The 12173-nt window shown below is 34.9% G+C and overlaps 1 protein-coding gene across 1 annotated transcript in view; it reads left to right on the forward strand.

Annotated features, from left to right (window-relative positions):
* GPM6A (glycoprotein M6A) overlaps window positions 1-12173 on the forward strand; it is a 110291-nt gene that overhangs the window by 66020 nt on the left and 32098 nt on the right. The window contains exon 2 of the mRNA XM_065061311.1: window positions 6439-6631. Coding sequence (XP_064917383.1) covers window positions 6439-6631 — 193 coding nt within the window. The remainder of the gene's footprint in view (window positions 1-6438; window positions 6632-12173) is intronic.

Here is a 12173-nt window from a genome sequence, read left to right on the forward strand (position 1 = left end):
GTAGCTGAGGTACTGATCCTTCATATAATTCCCTTGGGTATCAAAGTTATCCTAACCAGAAACCAAAAGTGGTTTCTGGGAATTTTTTTATGCAAGATAATATAAAGGTGGCCGTCTGATGAAGGGATGGGTCTGTGGGAGCTGCCTTTAAGATCCAGTATAAACAGACTGTATCTCAACTGTTTAAAGTTGACATTTTGGCCAGAGTGTTTCTCACTGGTAAACATGCATTACAATAATTGGGAGAATGCATGATCTCAGTTATTTCAATTAAGTTCAAGAATTTCTGCATCTAAGTAAGCAAAACTCTTTTTACAATTTCTCTTAGCCTTGGTTCCCATGTTAAGTGCAGCAACATATCCTATTACTAACTGCAGAATGACTGTAAAGGCCTAACATTTTGATTTTCAGTATTGATTTCAGATTAGCTAACATCCAGTCACACTAAGGAGGGTAGATCCAATAACAATACAAAATTTAATGGGTAAGAAGATATCTGCATATTTGTTTTGTATTTTCTTGCAATTAGTTGGCCTTTTTTCCTGAAAATCCTTTTGAGATTTTCTGTGGGCATTATTCTTGCTCTTTTACATATCATGTTGCTTATAATAGTTTAATCAAAATACTGTGTAATTTATTTACTCTTCCACTGTAGTCTCAGCAACTAGGATCTCAGGATTAATATTTTGTTAACAGTAATTTTTTTGCTTGATAGGTAATTATGTAATAGTAAACATTCCCATGGAAAGCTAATTTGAAGGAGAAGTCATCTCCTGAGCAATACTTCAGTTGTTAGCACTTGACATGGCAAGGTGATAAAGTTTTCTTTTCATTTCCTGTAGATCTTGTATAGTGGGACATTGTAGGAGCAGAGTGGGAATGTATCCCTTGAACGACCCTGGGTGACAGTTACAGGGCAATCATGTGGGATGTGCATGAAATACTTCTCGAACAGGTTTTTCAAATAACAGCACAAGGATGATCTTTGCTGATTAATTCCCAAATGTTGCTTTCCCTCATTTGCAGCTTTGTTAAACTGCATCTCAAATGGCTTGTCTGGCTTCTGTACTTGGGACAATATCAAGGGAGCTGGATTGCTTCTGCCTCTTGCTCTGCTGTGATGCCTTGGAGAACAGTTTCAGATCAGGAAGTCATGCCACATGTTGAACAATTTGGGGTTTTTTTTGGTTCTAGACATAAGTAAAATGTGCTGCCTTTTTTTCAGTACTGTGTATTTTGATTCATGTATTTATCAAGGAAAATTTTACATGGTAGGAGCTTGGCTTCATGAGGTTATGGCTAACTTAATAAAATTCAGAACTGAATCTGCATGTTTCATGATGGTCTGTGAACCTATATTTGAGTTGGTTCAGCATGAAAACTGTGTGACAAATGGTAAAAATTTGGAAATGAAAAAATACATATCTAGCCAGTCATGGAAGGCACAGAAATTTTCTTCTTTTTTTCCCATTTCAAGTTTATGTAGTTCTCTTGCATTTTGCTTCAGCTCTGCTGTCTTGTCTCCTAATATTAGATAGAAATATCTTTAAGAAAAATAAGTTAAGAAAAAATGTCATTAAAATGTTATATGATCTTTAGAGGTGCTTGTTCCCATTGAAGATGTAATTATCTGTGATTAATCAGTAATGCTTTAGAGATGTAGATATCTATGATTAGTCATCCTAGAAACTCTACCTGAAAATACATTGAAAAGGGAAAAAAAAAAAAAAGCAAAACTAGGAAAAACCTTCTGTATTCTCTGTTTATTTTTTATTTAATTTTTAATATTTATTTTCTCCATGTTAATTTTTCCATAGAATTCTGACGTAGGTGTGTTTTCTTAACAGTTTATGTAAAAGACAGTAACATAACAGCATACTGAAATTGATTCTGAAATCATTGGTTTAAACTTCACTTTCACCACAGACATGTGGCAAGATATGTAGGTTCTGAATCTCTTGTTTTTGTTGTTGTGTTTGTTTGTTTGCTTCATTTAAATACACTGGCCAAAAGTAATTTTGTGTTTTATTTGTCACGTCGTATGTCCTGATCTGCGCTGAGGAGGAAGCATTCACAGATCACTAAAAAAACAAACAAAGAAATTATTGTGGCAGTGTAATTTGTGTGCATAATTAGCATGGAAATCACAAGGCCAATTTCTACTTCTGCTCAGGATCTATGTCTTTTACCTTCTTAATGTAGAAAAGAGACCGTATAAATAGACAAGGTGAACTTATGTATGGTTGGTGCACTTGTAGATATCTTAGAAAACTTGAACTCAAAAAGCAACATAAACTAGAAGAGGTATGCACATATTTGCCTGCATAAGGGACACTTTGCAGGCCTTTTAAAGCAGAAGTTTATATACCTATATCAAGAGTATTTCTCATATAGACAGTAATAATTGTGCTGAGAGGAACAGATGCCTATGACATCTTTGCTCACTGGAATGTGGACATAAGTAATGTAACAGTAATGTGCACTATTTTGATAGCTGAATATAACCAGTATTTGAAGTTTTATTTCCCCCATGTAAAATAAAATTCCTTGTTTTGCCATCTTCTATGTATTTCATTATTACATTTTCTCTGTGGAATGCTTTATAATAAGTTAAACTTTTTTTTTTAAAAAAAAGTACAGTTCTTCACATTGAAAGCTACAAAGAATAGTATTTTGGATTACTTCCTATGGTGTATGTAAAAATACATGGTCCAAGCAGACCTAGATTTTTACCTGAGGGAGAATATTGTTAAACTTAAGCAAAATAAGAATATTAAATGCTGAATTATATTGCATAAATTTATTGTGCAGGCTTACTTTGCAGGATGAACTCTTTGAAAAGTACTGAAACCTGTATTTGCAGAAGAAAACAAACATCAAAGGAGCATACAATCTTTTTTTATCTTTCCTAGTAATTATTTCTGTGGCTGTATGTTTTAATTTCATTGTGAAGGTGGTGTTCAGAGTAACGAGTGACTGCCTGTCTCACACAGATATGTACACACATCGCACAGCTGAGTCACATTCTGTATCAGTAGTTCAATATCACTGTGCAAGTTAAAATAGCATTTCTATTGTTCTGTTATTAAACAGCTATTTTCACATTCTGAACAGCTGAAAGAAAAGAATCGGAGCAAATGTTACCTACAGCACATTAGGTTCTGTGCTGTATGAATGAAGCGTGATACCCCTTTAAAAATCTTAGTCCTGATTCACTGATTTTCTTTAGTTTTGAGTTGATTTGACAATACTGAAAACTCTGGAGTTAATCATGAAATATGTGGAGGTGGTTCACAGCCAGCTGTTTCCAGATAACAATAGTCAGTCTATTAAATACAGTAGTTGTGTGTGAGTGGGACCCTAATGAAATTTATTCCAGATCAGAGTATTAGCTATTTTTGTTCCTGTGTTGTTATATTTTTAACTTTCTCTCTTCCACTTTGCCTGTCTCAGAAGGTGAAAAAGAAATCTTTACAAAATCTGTCTTCCATCTCCCAGCCCCAAGCTACTGCAATATTAAGAAATGCTCTCCCTACAGTTCATATGTCCCTGTAAATATTTAGGTCTTCCTTGTTTCTTCATCTTTCACTTTACAGGCTCTCATACATCACTCCCATTATTACTCTACTGTTGTCTTCTCCCGTCTTTTTAACTTTTCATATGATGTTGCCAGCTGTAGAGTGTTACTGGTGCCATGGGGTTTTTTCTGCTGTTATTCCATGCTGAAAATGGTGATGGACATTTTGTGATAAACTCTGAGATCATGCAACTATGTATTTCCCTGCAGTTACATATTGCAAATATGTATTTGCAATACATATTTCTTATTTTTATGCCTTTGATACAGTGTATTAGTCAGTGAAGGATCCTTTTCTAGTATTTCTGTAGGCTTTTAAACACTGAGGAAACAAACACAGTTCTTATTAAGGGTAATCTTAGAAAACAGGACTGTAGGAATTTTGAGAGATTTCTTGTATTTATCTGCATGCAGAATTAGTTACTCCAAAAGCATTTATATGTTTTCCTAGTCTGTTCCTAAGACCTCCCACAGCTGGAAAGCCCACAGACTTCCTGAGTATAAACCCCATATTCTAACAGCCACTGAAGAAAGACACAAAGTGATCACTGGACATTCGAAGCCCTGTGCTGCTGAATAGGAAAACTACCTGCTGACATGAATTGCAAGAAGGATATATCCTTCATCCAGTGTTGTATAGGCTCAGAGAGGGAAAAAAAAAATATCATGTTACCAAAACGTCGGAAGGGTAGAAGGTGTTACATTCATTTGGTATTTTACAGGTAGCTGTAATATAGTAATTTGCCCTTAAACAAAAGTAGTCTCAAGCCTTATCTTTCTATTTTTATACAACCAGCATACATAGCTGGGAATTACCCCACTTTTTGAAGCCTGTTTGTCTTGTACCTGTGTGCGGAGATTAGGAACGACGCATACCAGGACGCAGACAGAAATTCACGCAGAGGCAGAGATCTTGTTCAGGAAGGAGCGCAGAGCCTGGCCAAGCCGAGAACTGACCTAGGCCTAGCCTGCCTTCTTTATTCACCATTGACAATTTATAGGATTTACAGGTACGGGCCTGGACTAAGATGTTTACAAAAGGGTGCTTTTCCACTAATTGTTATTAAGAACACACTAAACTCATGTGATGTTTGTCTCACTTGTTTTTCCACTCATTCACAGACCAGGCCCAAGGACATTCACACATCCCATGTGGGGACGGTTGTCCGGCCCGAGATATCATTCTCACGAGTCTGAGCTATAACTTTTTACAATTACGAGAAACGTACTTCAGAGTAATCTGTCCAAGGCCCTTTATATATTATTATGTTAGTATCATGTCTTCGACCGTCTGGATGGTCATGTTAGTATTGATCTTCCTTTATCATCCAGATGGCTGGAACCACACATCTTGTTTTCCCACATTTTACTTTCCATCACCTGTGTAGTATAATAATTTATTTTTGTTGCAGGAAGTATCCAGCATTTTAAATACTGATTTTTGTAGGACATATATTTACAAAATATCAATAGAGGTTTCTATTTAACTAAAATGTATGTATATTTGGAAATGGCTTAAACTGTTCTCTTCAGAAAATCTTGTATATGTATAGCTGCTAAACATCTATATATCAGACAGATTGATATTTGTTCATTAAAAGCAACAAATGAATGTTTGAATAGACAGAGGAAATTACTGCTTTGGTTTTCCAGGCTAAAGTAAGCAAGAATTCTCTAACTTAAAGGACAAAAGAGCAAATTACATCTAGAGTCTACATGGACTTTGAGAAAAGTAGACATACTTTCTTTAAAGAATGGCTTCTTTGTGCCTATTTTTTTTTTTCTTTTAATATATCTCTGGTGTTCCTGTGATTTAGCATAGCTTAAAACTTTTGGAGCATGTTAAAATATATTGACTTACACCTGTTGAACATCTTATGAGTAATTTTTAATTGGCTATTATCTGTATGAGCATTTAAAATTTGTAGACCTTTCTTTCATAAACTGGTAATGCTTAGGAGAAAATAAAACTTCTGGCTACTGAGACAATGCATGTTTGCTTTCCCTCAGCCAATGGTTCCGGCCTCTCTGTCCTTCCAGAAGGCAATAGGAAGGCCTCTACAGTGTGTAAAAATCATTATGGGAGTGCTGAGATTTGGGAGACTTAGAGATGCTGCATTCATGAACCTACTTGACAAACTAGACTAGACAGTGCTGGAAACTCCAGCACTCTTGCTGGGGAAAGGGTGTGTTACAGAACTGGGCATTGGTTTAGACACTGTAATGGCTGGACAAAAGGTTGTCATTGTATAACTCAAGAGCAATTCCCTTCACTTAAGAAACATTGCACAGGGTAAAATTCCACTTCTACTTTTTGTCTAATTTTGTGCCTTTTTGGTGGATATCTTCATTAATTCTTGTGAGGTAGCTGAGTGATGCACAAAGAATTGGTGTCGTGGGCAGAAGCAATTCTGTTGTCAGCCCTGTACAGATGAAAAAATGCAATAAACATGTGGTGATGGAAGGAATTGAAATGGATATCCTCTTTTTGTGGTTTTCCTGTTACTGAGGATCTTCCTCAGTAACCAATACGTGAGCAACAGGAATTGTGAATATAGGTATAACCTGCGATTGATATTGTAACCTGCTCTGAATAAAAACATTAAGCTGCACAAGGAATTAATTAACATCTCATGTTAATCTGATGGCATGTCTACATTTAATAGGTCAAGTGGAAGTTGAGAAAACTCTGAAGTTGAATTAGCCTGTATCCTTTCACAGATCTTCTGACATTATGAGTTGTTATATGTGACCTAATCTCTCTTTGGCCTACAGTCGTCAGTTTTCAAAAGTGTTTCTTGAGCATAAAAGCTTTATTGCTTTCTTCATACAATGTATTAACACATACTCTTTTCTTGTAGGGTGCTTTGAGTGTTGCATCAAATGCCTGGGAGGTATTCCCTATGCATCTTTGATTGCTACCATCCTGCTGTACGCTGGAGTTGCACTGTTTTGTGGTTGCGGACATGAAGCACTTTCAGGAACTGTCAACATTCTGCAAACCTACTTTGAGATGACAAGAGCTGCAGGAGATGTTATTGATGTCTTTACCATGTAAGCTGATAGCTTCTTTTGATTGTTTCCTTTTAAAACTGCTGAAAAATTCCACAGGAGATATAAATTTGACTCAAGAAAATGTGTTGTAATGAAAATCCTAGAAAGAATGATTTGGATAAGATCAGCAGATGAAATTTTGACAGAGCTTAAATTTTAATATTTACAGCAGTTTGTAATACTACTTAGTATCCCATAGTTATAGTTTAATTTATTACTAACATTACTTCACATAATATTAATGAATCTGTTCCATAGATGCTTTGTTTTACCCTTTTCATCCTGTGACAATTTATTTGCTGAAAGATGTAAAAAAACTCCAAACCAAAACCAAGCAAACCCCCCACAAAATTCAACAGAAACTCTACACTCTAAAGAGATAAAGCAGGAGCATGTAACACGTGAATGATTTGTTCTGGGAATAAACACAATAAAGAAGTAACTGGAGAGTTGTGTAGAACTCTGAGACTTGAAATATCAAAACCCTCTTGCCTCTGTTTTTTCTAGAGTTCATCTGTTTTGAATGTTTCATGCTTTGCTACTCCTGAAAACCTATTTCTGGAAGGCCTTCATTTTGTTGAACATCTCCTTCCTTTTAGTAAATTAAGTACATTTAATAAAGCAGTTTACTGTAACCTGAAATTAAATGACATATTTTCAAATCTCTTTAACAATGTCCCTTTAAAACGTGATTTTCTTAGATATTTGAAAACCAAGGTCTTATCTGGCTGTTAATGGTCATGACTAAAGCTGAAGCATCCTATCCTCAAATTCGTAAGCCTTTTCTTTCATGAATGTTTGTTGGAGTGGTGAAGTGATTTGATCATCTGTCAAAACAGGGACATTTTATGATGGATAGTTCCATGATGATAGCAGCTTTTTGTTTAGCAGTGGTCAAAAAGCAAATCAAGTACCAGGAACTACTGGGAAAATAATAAAGCATCAGAGAAGATAGTATACTATTGTATAAATCCATCTTTCATCCATGTCATTAATAGTGTGTACAATATTTGTGCCCTCAAGGAGTCAAAAAAGGATTATTAGAGTCATAGAACAGAGGCTATGTGGATAAAAAATTAGTGTAGTAGGACTCTTTAATTGAGAAAGAGGGTGATTAAGAGCTGTTCATTGTTTGAGATAGGAAAACAGACAAGATAGATATTTGATCTGACTTGGTACCACTGTTGTCATGATAGCTACAAACAGAATCTTAAAACTCTCAACTTGTGTAGTGCCATATTATCAACATGATTTCCAAAGCTCCCCTGTGAGTATTAGCTGCATTGTTTATGGAATTAGTAGCCAGAAGGGAGTACGTACCAAATAAGTATGTCACTGCTATGCCATATCCAAATTTCTTCTTAGGACCAAAGAATTTAGATGTTCTTTTATAATCATATTAATAATAGATCGGGTTGGTGGGAAGTGTGTGACTTCTGCATGGCCTTTTTGCCTTGTCATTTAGAATAATGGATCTGACTTGACTTGGCGGCTAAGGTTCATTGTTATTCTGAACGAAAGATCAGTCATTTTATTAGGCTCTAACTTATTTTATTAGTCCCCAGGAAGCCATTAGCACAGAACCGCCACAAATCGATGGTTTCTCTTCATAGCAAGTTTTCCAGCTTCTCTCTGTCAAATACTTAAGTGAAAATATCAGTCAGGAGACATAGTTCAAATCCATATAATGCACTGAAAATGATTAAGGAACTGTAGAGGTGATTTTTTTTTCTTGGCATTTAATTGTTTGGCTCAGCTGGTAGCTTTTTTATTTGTTTGGGCTTTTTTCTTTACTTAAAGATACACAAGAGCAAATTCTTTCTTTGGCAAACCTACTGGAGTAAAAATTTCAGTTTATGCAGCTGTGAAAGATGTCTCTAAAGTTATGTCTTAAAAGTAGGAGGAGTAAATATTATGACTAAAAGCAGACAAGCCATTGCTTTTAACTGGATAAACTGTATGAGTCTCAAAGAAATGTGCATATGCTAATTCTCTATGTGCTGTTTAAAATAATTTTTTAGGGAGAAGAAATGCTTAATATTTTGTCACAACTATTGATTAATAGTGTATGGCACAAAAGCCCTGTGGTAATTATATTGCTTTGAAAGGCCAAAAAGTAGAAAGAAAAAAATATGCAAGTAGAAACAAACAGTACAGTGCCTATATTCTTAAAACTATACATATTGAAATGGAACTAAAACCTAGTTGTTGTTGTTGTTCTGAATAGAAATAATAAGAATTTAAACAAACAAACAAACAAACAAACCCAAACCAAACCAACAAAACAAACAAAAACCCCAAAACCACACAAAACCAAACCAACCAACCAAAACCAAAACAACACCAAAACCAAACAAACTAAAAGTGTGCCCTACTAAATTATACTTCTTTATTTATGACAGTTTGGCTTTTAATGCTTCTAGTGCTGTGAAGTGTCTCAGGCTGACCTGAAGTCTGTTCTTCTGTGAAAAATGTGCTAGGCAGGTGCTACAGTGGAGTGAAGTGTGTCAGATGCTGTTTAATCACGCTTATGGTTTCTGTCTATATTTTTATTAGCACAGTGGATTTCAAATGTCATTCAGAATAAAAATCAGTCTCAATCTGAGAGCCACTTATGTGGGTGGTAAGCAATAAGGGCTTTTTAAATTGTTCCCACTTCTGTGTTTGTTCTGAACTGAAATAACACAACTCACAAGCCAACCTATACCTTTTATCTTTGTCAATACAGCAACCCATTGGAAGTTAAAAGAACCAGCAGACCCCTGTAGAGAAAGTAGGGCATAAACAAGATCTGAAACACTCTTTAAGTACCTAAAATAAAAGCCAAAGTACGTGCTTTTATAGCACAGTTTTACAGTAAAGAATGCTCCTTCACTTGCTTGTTTTGAGGGGGAAAAAAACAACCCCAAATTTGGCCTGTAACATGGTCCTAAAAACAATAGTTTCTGAGAAGAATGATTTTTTTAAAAAGGATTTTGTTTCAAAGTACTGGATTACAACCTGACTTGATTTTCTTCAGGTTGATGCAGGTAAGACAGATACTCTAAACTCTCGAAAACAAAAATAAATAGAATGTATCCAAATTCATGACAAGACATACTGTACAGACAGGTATTCCTTATGCAGAGACCATATCTTCAAAAATCACAAAGCTGAATGAGGTAGACTCTTTACTCTTTACACAGTAATTTCTAAATGCTTGTTTATAAATATAAATATTTTTAAATGCTTATAAAAAATTCAGAATTATCCATGAGTGACAATTTCATTGGGACTAATTGCTATTGCTTTCTGAACAACGTTTTTGAAACTTCATTCTCCATAGTCCCAGACTATTTCACTGTCAACATTATCACGGCTCTAATTGTAGCTGCTTTTCTCACAACCCCAAGTGAAGAAATGCCTTTTTGGGGATTTAAGGTACACAAGTCATAATATGTTGTTTGGGATGTGGATTCCTTGAGTGTGCATAGTGTAGTTATTTTAATCGCTTGTGATTCAAAGGGATCTGACAAAAATAGGTATGGTGACTATCCTAAAAATTGCCTTTATAATATTTTAACTGTAAGAGGTGAATGGTTTATGTTGCCTACTGTGTAAGCTTAACAGATCTGTAGGCTTCACTTAAATTGAGTAATCTGCTTGAGGCAGATATGGTATTCAGTCATTCTTCTAACAGCTTAATAAACTCCAATGAACACTGTATCTGCAAAGTACTGGTTGTAACTAGATCTGCTTACTTATTCACTGATTTTGACAAGATTCCAAAGTCAGCAGAATAGATGTACAACTGTCAAACATGTATTGTATCAGCTGGATTTTATATTTTTTTTGGTGTTTGGAACAAATTCCAGAAGACTGTTTCAGGAAATCAGCAGCACAAGGTAACTTTGGTGTATTTCCCAACAGCATCTTTTCACAGTTCGTTCTTTTCAGTATGCAAGGCCAGCTAGTGCCATCTGTCACATGTTTATGATATATAGGCCGCGAAACAAGGGAATCCCGCTCTTAGACTGGAAAATGAGGAAATCTTCCTGATAGAAACATGAACAACATTTCCTACTATAGTCAGAGCTAATTCAGGTTGTTGCAAATTTGCTTCCTTTTAAAGGTGTGAAACCAAACAGTAAACTAAATGAATTTACAACCTGTAAATCTGTTGTCACGATCTTCTCTGTTGGAAGTGCCACAAACACTCTACTGGAGCCACCTTCTTCCTTTCAAAATGTGAAAGCCTGTGTTTCAGATGCTGTTGTGTCCAAGCTTGACACTTGTTGATAAACTTTCTGTTAGTTAGTGTATAGTCATTTTTTAATTAAAAGGATATAATTTAGTAATGCATGCATGTATATGCAACTGTTTGCAGAAAAACAAAAAAAAAACATGTTTAGAAGCTTTTATATCCCCCCTTTTAGTGTTTTAAACCAATGTTTTGACTGGTAGATAAATGGATGTTATTCTGATCTTTTACTGTTCTTTTTTTTTGTTGTCTTTGCAGCTATCTCAAGTTAAATATTGGTAGCACTAAAAATACTATTATTATAGTATTGTAGTATAGTATATTATGTCACACTAATATTTGGAGGTGACCCCACTGGTTCTGGGCACCAATTCAGCTATCTGAGCCTATGAATGGGAAGAAGAGATAGGAAAGAAATGGAGATGTACACAGTTGGCATACACCAAACTACTAGGATGACTCCCTGTGGTTGAAGTTCAGGCTTGTATGATCATTTGTTTGAGATGTATACTGCCTTTTTGTTTTCATGCTCCTGTTCATGTAATAATATCCAAGTAGTTATTGAAACAATAGTTCACTTTTTCTTTACATAACAAATTAATATCTTATCTAGGGAGTGTAATCTAAGGAATTTTTAGCTTAATATCTGTAAAATTAACATTAAAAGGCTCTTATAAAATTATAGCTTTATATAAAGCTAATAATTTTTAAAATATGCATTCACAGAGGTATGTTTCATTTTAGATAATAGATTTTATTGTTGCACTAGGTCAATTTGATACCGTTAAAATTTCTGAAAAAAAAAAGTTATGTATCTGAAGAAAAGTTATAAATATAAGCAAAAATATTTTATTACAAAATATTTCACAAATGCAATGCTTGGAAACTATCCTAAAAATCCCTGAATATTATTACTTTGGTACATGTGAAGTGTAGTTTCTTCTGTGACAGTGAATCTCTACCAATTAATCTTATTTCACCTAAGTATTGTAGAACTCCTAGCTTGATATGCAATACTCTGTGTCTACTGTGTATACTGTACAGGCCGATAATCTTGCACTATGAAAAACAGACAACAGTGGGCTGAGAACTGTCTTATTCAAACCTTCTTCAGAGACTCTGCTCTCTTAATGTTTTTGAGATGTGAAGTCTGAAGATGCAGTCCAGAGTTAAGCAGAAGAGTCATAGGGCTATATAGACATTAGAAAGCAGTGCTAACACAATAGAAAGTGATCGGTAAACCTAAATACTTGGTGCTAATAACTTGCTGTTCATACAGTATTTATTAGAGGGATTTATTTT

This window comes from Columba livia, chromosome 4 (genome assembly GCF_036013475.1).
Source record: "Columba livia isolate bColLiv1 breed racing homer chromosome 4, bColLiv1.pat.W.v2, whole genome shotgun sequence".
Classification (NCBI taxonomy): Eukaryota; Metazoa; Chordata; class Aves; order Columbiformes; family Columbidae; genus Columba; species Columba livia.